The sequence below is a fragment of the Gracilinanus agilis genome, chromosome 4 (genome assembly GCF_016433145.1).
Source record: "Gracilinanus agilis isolate LMUSP501 chromosome 4, AgileGrace, whole genome shotgun sequence".
Classification (NCBI taxonomy): Eukaryota; Metazoa; Chordata; class Mammalia; order Didelphimorphia; family Didelphidae; genus Gracilinanus; species Gracilinanus agilis.
In genome coordinates this window covers 275867379-275881688 of record NC_058133.1, presented here as the reverse complement: position 1 = coordinate 275881688, position 14310 = coordinate 275867379, and the positions used below count along the sequence as shown (strand labels likewise).

The 14310-nt window shown below is 49.0% G+C and overlaps 2 protein-coding genes across 2 annotated transcripts in view; both read right to left on the bottom strand.

The window, feature by feature from the left end:
- CUL9 (cullin 9) overlaps positions 1 to 5389 on the bottom strand; it is a 39667-nt gene extending 34278 nt beyond the window's left edge. Inside the window, exons 1-2 of the mRNA XM_044675323.1 lie at positions 5337 to 5389; positions 355 to 531 (exon numbers count right to left, since the gene is read on the bottom strand). Coding sequence (XP_044531258.1) covers positions 355 to 531; positions 5337 to 5389 — 230 coding nt within the window. The remainder of the gene's footprint in view (positions 1 to 354; positions 532 to 5336) is intronic.
- Positions 3216 to 14308, bottom strand: SRF (serum response factor; the record flags this gene model as incomplete). The annotated part of the gene is made up of 7 exons (XM_044675322.1): positions 3216 to 5719; positions 6264 to 6340; positions 6470 to 6661; positions 7957 to 8076; positions 9359 to 9620; positions 10980 to 11246; positions 13862 to 14308. Coding segments are annotated over 7 exons (1464 nt in total), but the record flags the coding sequence as incomplete, so codon positions are not given.
- Positions 14309 to 14310: the final 2 nt, after the last annotated feature.

Sequence of the window (14310 nt, the reverse complement as noted above, 5' to 3'; positions counted from 1 at the left end):
GGGGGTGGGTGCAAGAGGGGGAAGGGGAAGCTCTAGGAAAGGTGCATACTTGAGAGGGGGAGGGTCCGATGGGGGTGGGGGGCGCGTGCGTGAGGGGGAGGGTCAGGACGGGGTGACCGTTGGTTCAGGGAGCCGGGCTCCTGGGACCGCGCGGCTCGGGGCGGCGGGGGAGGGTTCGAAGTGGAAGGGAAAGGAGAGAGACAGGGGACCCCCACCCCGTGCGCACGCTCCTCTCACCTCCCGCCGCCCCGCGCGCCCCCTTTTGCCGGCTCCGACTAGACGGTCCCGCCGGACCCGGCCGCCTCAGTCAGCTAGCACCCTCACTTCCGGGTCCTCTATTGCACCTGCGCTCACCGACCTGCTTCTACGGAAGCCAGGCAGAACGCCTGCTGCGGGGAGAAGGATGGGTAGCGCCGAGGCGGAGGCGGAGGCGGAGGCAGTGGCGGAGGCCTCTGCGCGTGCGCAGCGTCCTCCTCCGGATAGGGCGGGGTCAAGCCTAGCCCGATTTCTTCAGGGATGAAGGTATGACTCCTGGCTCGGGAGGCGGTGACGTCAATGACGGCAGGCGCGCGGCTCTTTCCCCAGATGACCCAGATTGAAGGAAAACTGCTGGACTTACAGCTGAACCCCTTCCCTGAGCCTATTTCTGAACCTTTACCTAACCTCACTTTCCTTGCTCTGTTTCTTATTCAGGATCCGGTTTCTTGGACCGTCTTTTTTCTTTAAATACAATATTTTTAGAAATTAAAAAAATTACATTTAAATTTTTTAATAATTTAAAATATAAAGTTACATTTTTATTTTTTGTTTTTTTCTTATGTCTTTGCCATGTCTCAGTAATTTTCATCCACTGACACAATAAGACCTCCTTCCCCCAACAAACAAGCAAAACAAACCAATACATTAGCCTTGTCTGAAACAGTATGAATCAGCCTCATAGAGCTTTCTTTTTAATGGGGGAAACAACTCATGGGGTAAGGGTGGCCAGGAAGGAGCACTTTGGTCTGGGAAGAATACAGGAACGGTGGATGAGGCCATAGGAGATTATCTTGATACATTCTATCCAGGAACAATCCCAGAGTCAATTTGATTGTGGTTCTTGGTTCCAGGATCTGAAAGGAATGGGGGTAAAAGGCAGTGGAGTTTTCTTGAAATTGAATTTTCCTTTTTGAGGAAAAAAATATTTCATCATCTCTCCAATGAATTCTAATATCTTTAGTGTTATTTTTCTTAATGTTATTGAGAATTACTGTGTAGTGTTCTGCTTGCTTTGCTTTGAATCAGTTCAAAAGTCCTCAATTTTCTCCAAATTTCTCAGTCATCTTCCCTTATGCTGTAGTAATATTCTATGGTGTTGATATAGCACAATTTGCTGTTATTCCTCCTCATCCAAACCTAGTTTCTTAGTAGTTTATATGGGGTTTTTTGGTTTCGTTTTTTTGGTACCATAAAAAGTGCTGCTTTGAATAATTTGTACAATATTGGACTTTTTTTTCCATCTTTGATCTTCTTGGAGTATCAAGTATATATATGTATATATAATCAATCCCGAGTTAAAGTTTGAATTATAGCCCTATTTTTTAGTTCCAAATCAATCTAATTTTCATTTCTGTTATCCTTTTTCTTGATCTTTTTTTTTTTAAATAACTTTTACCTTCCATTTTGGAGTCAGTGCTGTGTATTGGCTCCAAAGCAGAAGAGTGGTAAGGGTAGGTAATTCGGGTCAAGTGACTTGCCCAATCACACAGCTAGGAAGGGTCTGAGGTCAAATTTGAACCTAGGACCTCCATCTCTAGGCCTGGCTCTCAATCCACTGAGCTACCCAGCTGCCCCCGGGCTCTTGATCTTTCTTGATCCTCATTCCTTGGGTCCTAGTCTATCTTGAGCTCTAAGGCCGTCTTACTTCAGTGACCCTATTTCTGAATCCTAATTCAACCTTCCTTCCTGAAGCTTATGTCAGACACAGACTTTTGCATGTTCACTTTTATGAGTCCTTATATCCATAGTTTCTTTTGTTTTTCTCAGCCCCCAGGAATAATGATTTTTCCTTTTTTTTTTTTTCCCAGAGTCCTCCGTTTTTGTTCTCCTGAAACTTATTTCTAACATCTTTCCTGAAGTTCTACCCTTCAAACACATGGGCTTGCTTGGATTGCAAACAATTTTCTGACACCTCACCCCAGAAAAAAATGAACAAAAAGCATTGATGAAGGGATATATGCCAAGCATTGTGCTAAGACAGTCCCTAAACTTAAAGAGCTTTCATTCTGATGGGGAAACAACCCATAGATGGGGAAGGGTGGTCAGGAAGGGGCACTTTGGTCTGGAAAGATTACAGAAATGGTGAGGCCACATTTCCATCCAGGAACAATATCAGAGTTAATTTGATTATAGTTCATGGTTCTAGAACCAGAAGGGAATGGGAGTAGAAGGCAATGGAGTTTTCTTGAAATGGCATTCCAGGTTCCCAGGGCAGAAGGTTTAGGATATGGTCTTTTTGGCAACATATTTTAGGAGAAGCAACATGGCAGATCGGATGGCATTAGCATTGGCTCAGATGCTTCTAGAACACAATGTTGTGTTGTTGCCCATTTGATACTAAAAGTCATTTATATCTGGGAGGCAACCTTTCCATGTTTATTACACATCATCCTACATCTATTTCCTTTCCTACCTATAAGCCTTTGCCCAGGCAGTGCCCTCTTCCTCAGAATCCCTAGCTCGTGACACTTCCTACATTCAGCATTTAAGATCTTTCTGGAATGTTCTTTCCCCTTTATTTCCAATAACTGTGGTTAAAAAATATATGTATATGCTTGAAATATTGTTTCTATATTCACATACCATGTTATTTCCTACCTAGAAGGCAAGGGCTTTTTTATTTTTTCCTTTGCATCCCCATTTACTAGCACAATCCCTGATATAAGTTTGCAGCATTGATTGACTGGTTCAACATCCATCACTGACAAATACTGGCTATGTGATGGTTAGACATGGAAGGCTGTAATAATCTCATCTGGTTGATGTGGTTTGCTCTGTAGTCTTTTTCTACCCCTCTTTTTTACTGTTATAATGGATAGCTTTCTGGGAATTGGAGAGATATATTGGAAAATGAAGGTGATATGTAAAAGCAAAAGATATACTCATAAACCTAGCACCTCTCATTTGGAGTGCATCTATCCTGGTAGGAGAAAAAAAAAAAGAACCAAGATCCCAGATTCTGTGCACAAAATGATACATTTATTGAAAGAGTATTTTTTTTTTTAATACAAAAGAAAGCTCTGTACATAGGACTGTGATCTTGTCCACAAACTCCTGGGTCAGCATCCCAGGGGATGTAGAAACCACTGACACTCAAACACGCCCCACACACTCACCACACATACACACATACACACACCCACACACTCACACACCCAGAGCCGCCAAAGGAGGGGGGAACGCTAAGGGTCACCACACAAGAAAATGCCATCTCATCCCTGAAGCACACATGTTCTTACAAGGCCGAGCTCACATAAACATTACAAGCACTTAACCTGATCTCACTGGGTCTTGCCTTCTTTGGGGAGGTGATGGGAATAAAGCTCTCTTCCCAGGGAGAGGCAAGGTGGGTCCTAGGAGGACATGGCTGCAATTCTGAGAAGAGAGGCTGGGCACATCACAGACCTGAATCCCTAACTCCCCCAATCCCTGACTCTGAAAGGCAATTCCTAGTCCCAGATACCAGCCTGTGAGCCACCCTTGTAGCCCATCCTGTGCTACCCATCTATCTGCCTCACTAGCCAGGTTTCATGGGAAATACCAAGATGGTGGCTCCCACTTCAGCACCCCATATCTGGGAAAGGCAGCAGGGAGGAGAAAGCAGATTACAGGGCTCTTTAGTTTGTTGGCAAATCATCCCCTTGAGATCTGGGCTGTGAGCAGAGACTCTGCATCCCACCACCAAGCTTGTTGAGGCAGGGTTATTTCACTGAATTAAAAGCAGTCAAGAAAGGGTTAAATACAACCCCCTCCCCCCCCAATGCAACTGCAGTTCCCCTCTTCTGGAAAATCAGATGTTTTAAAAACAGGTAATGGAGGAGAGCAGGTTCACTGGGTGCTTAAAACCCTCTGCTAATGCTGGCCCACCCTACACATCTGCCTAACAGGGGTAGAAGGGGGTGGGGCACGGCCCCTGTAAGAAATACATAAATACTGAGGTTACACTTAGAAAAATAAAGTCATTTTCTTCAAGGCTTTTTGTCTTAATTTAAAAAAGTTACAGTAGCTGCTCACTCCCTGGGAGAGCTGCCCTTCTCTGGCTCCCCGGCACTACATCGATCTCTTGAGCTGCTCCCCTCTCTACTAGTCAGTCCCAATCCCCACCACCCCATCCCCAAACCCCACCACTGCTCACTGCAACTTGTCCCAGGCAGCTGGGGGCCTGATGGAATGAATGCATGGCCCAATACACCTCTCATGTACATGGCACAAACAAAATTCAGGGCCTCTGCTGGAGTGGAATTGGACCAGGTCCCCACAAACCCTGATCCTGTAGCTGGACTTCCTTCTCTGCTCCCTAGAAACAGTCTCACTAAACACTAATGGGTAGCCTAGACCCAGAGCTGGTGGTGACCCTTCCCATCCTTTTGGAGGCATGGCCTGTAGGGCCCTTTCCCCACTTTTTCCTGGGCTGTACACAGGCTCTTTTTATTAAAATCCCAGGAATCCTTTACCCTTCTACACTGGCAGGTCCCAGAGCCCACAAGATGGCTCTACCTCCTAGAGCCCAGCCAGTACTAGGGAGGCCAAAAGTGTCTCCCCAGGGAAGAGGATGGGAAGAGGAAGAGGAGGGAAAAATGTGGTGGGATGATGAGAAAAACGCCATAAAAAAAAGTTAAATATTTTAAAAATATATATTTATAGATTTGTTTTCACTTGTCTCCTCTCAAATAAAAGGTTCAAAATTAAACCTTAAGTAAAGCAGCAGGGGGGTAAGTGGGGATGAAAGGGGATCTAGGCCATTCCCTCCATCCCAGGAGCCACCGTAACACACGTGGCAAAGGACAGGGGACAGTGTGCCCACTGGCCATGGACATTTGCCCCGTGCATAGGCCCAACTGCTAGGGAGTTAAGGGGATAGTGGGGGTGGGAACATGGTTCCCCAGCAACACAGCTGGCTCTAAGGGAAGATGGTCTCTCACTCAGCCTATGGTAGACACAGTGCTAACCCATGACAGCAAGGAGGCTGAGGGCAGAACCCCCAAGCTGTTTCCTTAGGAGAAGGATGCAGTACCCTAGTGACCACAGGTCCCAAAGAGGGAAGGGAGGGGCACGGTCCCATTGGGCATAACTAATACTCGTGGCAAACATTGAGCCAAGCTGGGGGCAGGGGGAAGCAAGGCAGCCCCATGGTAAACAGAAATGAGAGGTGGAACCAGGATGGGAGAGAGGGAGAAAAGGGGTGGAGGGTAGGCGAGTCCATTTCTTTGGCTGGAGTGAGAGGGCGGAAGTCCTGTGGCTGCCCGTCTCTCCTCCCTGCCTCCCTCCTGCGGCCTGTCAACGTGTGTGTAAAGAAAACGTGAAAAGGCAACAATAAATAAGTGAGGCCGTCCATCCATCAGTCCAGGGTTGGCAGGGCTGCTCATTCACTCTTGGTGCTGTGCGTTGTTGCATCCAGGTTCACCACCTGTAGCTCTGTCAAATTGCTGCTGCCGCCTGCCTGCTGCCCAATCACTGCCATCTGCAGGAAGTGGAGGTGAGGCAGAGCAGTCAGGCTTAAAGGTTTATCACTTTGGTAGCGGGAGCAGGTGAGAGTCACCAGGAGAGGGAACAGCAAGGGAGCAGTATGAAGAGCTTCCTTCTGAGTCTTAAGAGACTGACTTAAGGTCTGATTGCTAGTTCTGACACTGAATGTCTGAGCAACTTTTTTGAACTGTTTCTTCCTGTGTAAAACAATGCCTATCCCCGGTGCAGATTAATTTCTAAGGCTGTTCTAAGGCTGAAGCCAGGAAGACCACTCCCCTCTAATGATGACTAGTGACCCTGGACACATCACTTAACCTCTGTGTCTCAAGTGACTTGATAAGATTAATTGCAGAGTGGTTGCCAATCTGAATTGGATATGAAGGCCCCTCTTTGGGAGTGCCCCCCACCAATGAATTCTCAGGTCTGATCCAAACCCTTCCCAACCCATAACTAAAACCCAGTAAAAATAGGTAAGTGCTCAGGAATCATGAATGATAATCATGACCTAGCAGGACAGGGAAGGCCCCTCATCCACCTACCTGATGAAGCTGGACAGCAGACACTGGGATTTGCACAGTTCCGGAGGGTGCAGTCAGGAACACTTGGGGGACTCCACCTGTACCAGAAAACCACAGGGCCTGAGGTCAAAGGTCCAATGCAGGAGCCTCTGGGGCAGAGCAGCTGTTGGTGAACTGAGAAATGGGGAGAATCCTGGTGCTCATTCTCCTGATCCTCCCCAACTCACCTTGCTCCTGGACCTGTCCGTGGGAAACCTGCATGGCGGAAGGTGCCTGGGAGAAGGCATTGAGCACGGTGAGACTGCCATCAGCCAGCCCCGGGGTGGGGGCGTACATCACTGCGTGGGAGCTGGGGTACATCATGTGTCCACCCACTGTGGTGGGCACTGATGAAGTCATAATGGTGGCAGGCAGTGTCACTGGTGAGCACAAACAATTAAGTGTCACAAGAATGTGGCTAAGAAAATGTGCACTCTCTACCCACTCTCCCCCCAAACCCCTTCCAGTCTATCTCCACACTCACCCCCAAGAGGACAGACATAACCATCCTGGAAATCCAGAGACAGACACCACTACCATCCAACTTAACAATAATGTCTTAACAAGCCACCTCTCCCCATGATTATTTTTACCCAAATACACCATCAATCCCTAAAACTTATCCGGAAAGTATATCTTAAATTCTAAATTAACACAAATTTTATCATCATTTTCAAGTTTGCTATTCAGCCATCTGCTCATGGGCCCGTTTTAAGACTCCCAACCACCCCCACTCCCCTAAGTAGGAGCCACACCTGTTTAAACTGATTCCCTACAAAGAAGAATCTCAATGAACCTCTTTGGAGTTAGAAGGCCATGCTGTTTGTTCTCATTCCCCTCCCCCTAAATATGCAGCTGTTGAACTTATCTTTTAAATCAAGGAGAATTATAATACATTTCATCTTGAGAACTTCATGTTACTCTTAAAGTAACTGGAGGCATGCCCAGAAAGCCTTCCTTTCCATCAACTGCCAGCTGAAATTCTACCTAGCCTTCAAGGCCCAGCTGTACTGTACGCCTGCAATTCCTGACTCATACTCTGACCCAACCACAAGCCATGTGTGCTTTCATAGGATTCTGTATGTGCCTCTCATTACTACACTTTGTATATTTGTACATGTCTTACTTCTGTCTAGGTCATAAGTTCCTGAAAGTAGAAACATGTCTTATTCAACTTCATTATCTTCTTCAACAGAGGAGTCTTGGAAGAGCATATGGTTAAGTGCTCAATCACAACACATGGTGGTTCAAATGAATGGAGACACCTCAAGGGATCCAGTCCCTAATAGAGCACCACCCAGAGAGGGCCACTTGGATAACTGGCTGGCTATACAGCATCATATAAGGCACTTCCCTGACCCCTGTTTTCCCCACTCTGTAAAATGAGAGGGCTGGATTACTTGTACTCTGCTGATTTCAACTCCATTCCTCTATGCCTATTCCTCCCTAAAAACTAGTCTAGCTGTAGTCTGGGCTCCAATGCTGAACAAGAGAAAATTTTAAAATCTTCATTCTTGTTTTGTCCTCTTACAAAAGGAAGAACCAACAGCCTATTTTCTCCACATGCCAGTGTAGATGTAATCACAAAGACATCAGGAATTATGCTCAGAGGGCTAATATCTAGGTCCTGTCTCAATTCCTTGGGAAAAAGGGGCAGCAGGGATCAGAGCCATACCTGTCCCACTGGAGGAGGTCTGTGTGAGGTCTGTGCTGCTGTCACTAGAGGGAGACGTCTGTTGAGGGGCCTGGTGAACTTGAATGGCCTGGACTGGAACCTGCTGGGCCACTGCCCCACCTGTCAGAAACAGAGACCCTACTCATGGTTTATCCCAGCTAGGAAGCAACCCCCAGCCACTACTAGACTCCCAAAGCACACCTGATTTCTGAGGGGTCTGGTATGTAGTCCCTTCTTCCCCCTTTGCTTTTCTCCCTACCCTTGGAACACAGCACTGCTTTCCTGGTGGTGCCACAGATGTGCTCCTATTACATATATACTTCTTCTGCTCAGAAATAGCCAGCCTGATCAGGAGAGCACCAAGAAATCCTGTTGTCTGGCAGTCAGCGCCTCTCATAATCAGGCAATCAATGCCCCAATCTTCTCCACCTCCTGGCCCACTCACCACAGTCATAGAGAAGACTTGCTGTTCCCTGCTTTCTCTCCTTGGTGGTTTGCTCTCAGTATTCCCCACACCAAGAATGTCCCTTTTTCTCCCCTCTAATCCCTTACTGGTAAGTAACACTACCTTTTCCCTGGGCCCTCACAAAGCACTTTCATGTACTAATTTGTATAATTATGTGAATGGATGATTTCTATGTCCCTACTAGACTGTAAAATCTCCCTAGGGGCAGAAGCCACATCTTATCTACTTATTCCTTCTTAATCTACATTTCCCCAGCACCTCATACAGAGTTCTATACCCAGTAAGCACTTAGTAATTGGTGGACTAAAAACAGCACTAACCCTGAAAGGCCTTGTTTGGAGCAATTTGGGCTTGCTCTCCCTTCCTCCCAGGCTTCTGCTCTAGTTCCTAGACCTCTCTTGCTCCCTTCCCTTCCCTCTCCTCTGGGAGCCTAGTCTTTTCATAACCTTCAGCCCTGCCTATAGCCAGAGACCTGGGCTGAGGGCAAAGCTAACCTCTCAGAAATATATGCTCTGCCCTCCAGCAGAGGTGGGGAAGTATGAAACCGCCTCCTGTCCCTGTTGCAGCTGGGATGCAGATCCTAGGCAAGGGGAGTGATCAGCTGCTGTAACTGAATAACATATAACATGGGGGGGAGACAGCAGAAGTACCCCACCTGTCAGAAACAGAGACCTTACTTATGGTTTATCCCAGCAGGAAGCAACCCCTAGCCACCACTGAACTCCCAAAACACTCATTTCTTAGGGGTCTGGCATGTAGTTCCCTTCCCTGCTGCCCTCCTGCTTCTCTAGGTTGTGTTCAGTCTTCTAATCCTTGCTCCTACTTTGCCCCCTTTTCTCTCTTCCCACAGTAGAAAAAGTGCTGGCTTCCTGGGGCACCAAGCATAAAGTGGGTAAGTGGGAAAAACCCATTGATTCTACCCCTCTCAATACTCACCAGGCATAAGGGTGAAACTGGTGGGCAGCTGCATGAGGCCTCCGCTGGAGACAGGGCCACTGCCTGTACTCTTCAGCACAGTCCCATTGGCACTGCTGACAGCACTGGGGCTGACACTAGCAGAGACAGGCGCCAGGTAGTTGGTGATAGGGAAGGAGGGGCCGCTACTGACTTGCATCGTGGTAGAGGTGCTGGGTGCCGTCTGGATGGTAGAAGTTGTACCCGGCAGGTTGGTGACTGTGAACGCTGGCTTCAGCGTATCCTACAGCCAGGGCAAGGATGGGGCTGTGAGCCTAGATCAGATGATCCTACCCATCATGACCTGTCACTGAAACATGACCCCTAATATTCCAGAGTGTTAGGTCCCCAAGCAGCAGTGGCTTAGTTAAAAAGGACAATCACTTTGGATCTCAGCAGGCCTACCCATAAACTGAGGTTGAAAGAGTACTTTCTAAGGACCCTTTCAAGTTCTAAAGAAGCAAAGTTCTAAAACAAAGGTCTGAATAATAATAGCTAGCATTTATATAGCTTTATGGTTTGCAAAAAGAATTTTATAAGTATTATCTCTTACTCATACTCACAACAACCCTTTCATGTATTACCCCCATTTTAAGGTGAGGAAACTGAGGCAAATAGAGAGGCTCCCTGGCCCCCAAAGGGGAGTCTTTTTCTAAGGAAATACCAAAAGCCTCATTGACAGGGAGTGAGGCAAAGGCAGTTCAATCTGAGCTCCTGTTTTCCTTCCACCAAAATAATCTCTAACCTCCCTGCCACCCACTTCCAACATACACACATATGCTGGGAAAAATCCCCAACTGCAGGTACGGGCAAGGCAGGCCAGCTCCTTCTATCCTCAGAGGGGCACAAGAGCTTGCAGCAGAGGGGAGGTGGTACAGGGAAGAGGAGAAGGGATCCTGACTGTCCTGGTCAGCTCATAAAGTGGAAGTGACAGACAAATCCCAGGATCTGTAAATGGACTAGAGACCAGGCTGTATAGAGCTGCCGGGCCCTGGCCACCCATTGGAGGAGGCGTTGCTAAGGGAGTTGGAGGGTTTGGCTAAAGACAACAAGAGGGCGGCCCTGCTGATGACTAAGGGAAGAAAACCCAGCCCATTCCCCCAAATGGGGGGAAGGGAGGGGAAAAGAAAAGAGGGAGGGGCAGCAGGGGTGAGCCAGGCAGCGCACGGTGCTGGGTGGCATGCTTGGCAAGGCAGGCTGCAAAGGTAGTGGGCCTTCCTGCTAAGCCAGCCAGGTATGAGGTATGCCGGATTCCTAGGATCATCCTGGGCCTGGTGTATGCTGGCCTCCTAACCCACACAGTCAGGCAGGATTCAGCTACACCCCCACCCCCACCCCCAGTGGGGAGACAGCTGGCTGGAGGAATGCAAGGGCCCCTGCCAGGCAGGCAGCCGGGCGGGCGGGAGGAGGCCTGTGTGGAGCCGGAGCATGCCTTATATGGGCACGGAGGCCACCCGCTTATCAGGGGGCCGGCCTGATCTCAGACGGTGGGAACTGGGCACCTGTCCTTCAGGCTGGGGGGAGCACCAGCCTGGCCCCTCCCCACATCCTTCGGCCCTTCTCCCTCTCTCCCCTCCAAGAGGCAGCGCATTTCTGTGCACACCTTGGTCTCACCACTGCTATCAGACTCGGACACCTGGTAGGTGAGGTCTGTCTCTTCAAAGCCCGTGGCACTCATTCGCTGGTCTGTCGTGGGGTCTGAGCGTGGCGGCGAGTCTGGCGAGTTGAGGCAAGTCTGGATCAGTGCCTTGCCAGTCTCGCTGGTGATCATGGGCTGTAGTTTTCGAGTGGCAAAGGTGTATACATGTCCCGTTTCACTGGCCACAAGGAGTAATACCTGTGTTCCTGTCAGTGTAGACAGCTCATAGGCCTGAAGTGAGAGGAAAAAGTGGGTGGGTCAGCAAAGGGGTAGGAACACCCCCATAAACCTCTTAACCCTCTCTAGGTTCCTCTGAGGTATAGTGGAACGGATTGTATAATGGCCCAGGGCTCACGTTGACCTTCATGACCTAAGCTTCTGTCCAATTTCTTAGAACATTAGGAGTTGAGTTAGGAGGGCAGGTGGCACACGGAAAATACATATACCCTCCAGATAGTTCCGCTAAGTACCCCACCCCCAATTATCCCAGGGCAATACAAGCATTTCTCTAGCTAGTTAGTTTCTGGGTCCCTCCTGATGACCCTTCAGTCAACCCCAGGGGAGAAAGTAAGTAAGGAGGAGTTCAGTTCAGCTGCTCCCCCCTATCCACTTGGGCAGATCAAGGCCCAGGCACAGCTGCTGGGAGGCTTAGGACACATTCACACACACTCACTCTCACTCTCTCACACTCACCTCCCCCCCCCCAAGTCCCCATCGTTTTGAAAGGCAAGCAGGGCACTAGGAAGAAACATGTGTCTGGGATTTCCACAGACAGCTGAAGCTGCTTTCCTGTCCAACAGGAACCATCATCTATATTCCATGCTCTTTCTCACCCTTGGCAGGACCTGTAGTGCCATCACCTTTCCTTTAGCCCCTGAATTCTAACCAAAATGGTTGGCATTAATTTCACTGGTCTCTTCTTTCTCTTTTTTTAAGGGGTTACTAACTACATAAACAAATGTTCCAAAGTGAAGCAGTTCTTGAAAATAATCTAATTTAGTCCCACTCCCTTGTTTTGGATAGAAGAATGCCAGGATCCAAAGAGAGTAAGGGATTCACCTGAGATGGTCATCTAAACTATTTAGTGAAGGAATTGGGACTAGAAACTGGATTTCTGGCCTCCCTGTCTGGTACTCTGCCTATCTGTTGGACACCTAAATCATACCTTCTCTCTCTGCATACCCTCACCATCAGGCCTTCTAAACAAACCAACCACACTTCTTAATTCAGAAACCTTTCACAACTTAAAAGCCTAAGTTTCCAACCTTCTAGTACTTTTGTCACAAAGATAAAACTCCTACAACTTTGCTTGGAAGGAACACCCTATTGATGATGCTGATTGTGCCAAGGTTGGAGATTATTTGGGGGAGGGGGGTGGTGTGCAGTTCCACAATTTATATTCCAGATTTCATGAATTCTTGAGTGTGTGTATGGGGGTCCCTAACCTCTCTAAGACTAATAGGACAATGTTAGTTTCTCTACAGGGCAGATCTAATGACAGCACCCACCTTATTTTCTAATTATCCAAGTACCTATTCCTCTAACCAGAAAGCAATCCCCTCCCATTCTAGATCCTAGAATCTCAATTAACAATTTAGACTCCTCCTCTTCCCACCCCCTTTTACCATGCTGGAAGAGCTTAGAAAGCTCAGGCCTCTTCCACAAAAGAGAGTATAAAACTATCTAGAGGAACTGAGTTTTGGATGTTCAGGTACAGTACTGCCCATCACCCAATTTTCTCTCAAACCCTATGCACACTCCTACATTCTCTGAAAAACTAGACATATTCTTTCTTCTTTAGGTCTAGGGGGTTTCCTCTCCCCTCCCCCTATGCTTTTCCTCTACTTTCCCTCTCACAATGCTCATATAGATACCAGTTTGTGTCAGCCCCCCCAGTCCTAACTGAGCTGGTACTATCATCATAGTCACTGCCATCACAATATCAATCTAGCTTTGTAGATATCTGGATCTAGCTATGCGTTTCTTTATAGGTCTATCTTTATAGAGTTCTAGCTCTCTGCAGAGGTATGTGTATGTGTGTATGTGCACACACATATATACACATGTATGTGTATATGTACACACATATATACATGTATGTGTATATGTACACACATATACATGTGTGTATATATGTATCTGTGTGTATATATTGGGGGACACTCCCTATAGCTATAGGTTTTTAAGTATAGCTATAGCTACATATAGATAGACCTCTGGATATCCCCATATTTCCCTACCTCCCCCTTTGACTTCGGTGGGCCTCAGTCAGTGTCCCCAGGAGCTCAGTGGGGCCCTTAGCTTCCTGCCCCTTCCTCAGGGCTGCCCATCTCACTCAAGTCAGACAAGGTAGGTGGATATCACTGCTGCCTTTCTCTCCATCTTTACACACCTTTACACCTCCTCTTCTTTCCTTCCCTGCACACTGTACTCACATCTGCTCTACCATGCCTGGAGCCTTGTTTGTTACTCACCCCTTCCTGGCAGCCTCTGACTCGTCCTGTTACTACTACCTCCTTGTTCTCTCCATCCCAAACATCTTCTCGGCCTACGATCCCTCCTCCCTCCCCTCTTATTACTCCTTGCCTCCCACTTCCACACTCCTTGTTTCTTTCGGGCTTGGGGCACCTTCTTCCTCTGCCTCTTCCCCAGCCCTGCCCTGCTCTGCCCTCCCTAGAGGGGCCTTCCCGATCCCCTTCCCCAAGTTGCACGCCGGGAGCCCGTACCACCTTCCATTCATCCCCCGGTCCTCCTCCTCCCGGACACCCCCAACCCCCACCCCAGGTTTCCTTCCTCTGCCGCCGGGTCGGTGCCGGGTCGTCTGGCCAGACCCCCCGCGTTGTTACCTTCTTCATGATGCCCGTCTTCCTCTTGCTGAAGGTCGTGTAGCGCCGCAGCTTGTTGTCGATGAACTCCATCTTGATCTTCACGCGGCCACGGGTCTTTTTGCCCGGCTTGGCCCCGCTCACGGCGCCGCTAACCGGGCCGTAGCCTCCGGCCGCTGCCGCCGCCGCCACGGCCGCCGCCGCCGCCTCGGACCCGCCGACCACCACGCCGAGTTCCATGTCGCTCAGGCCGCGCTTGAGGCCACGCCGCTCGGCGCCCAGCTCCTCCTCGTCGCCGGACTCAGAGTCGCCTTCGCTGCCGCTGTACTGGGGCCCCGCGGCCGCCGCCGCCGCCGCTGCAGCCGCCACCGCCTCCCGCTCCAGGCGGCCGGGCCCCAGACCTGCGCCGTTCCCGGGGCCACGGCCCCCGTTAGCCCCGCGAATCCCGCCGCCCGACCGCCCCGTCGGGG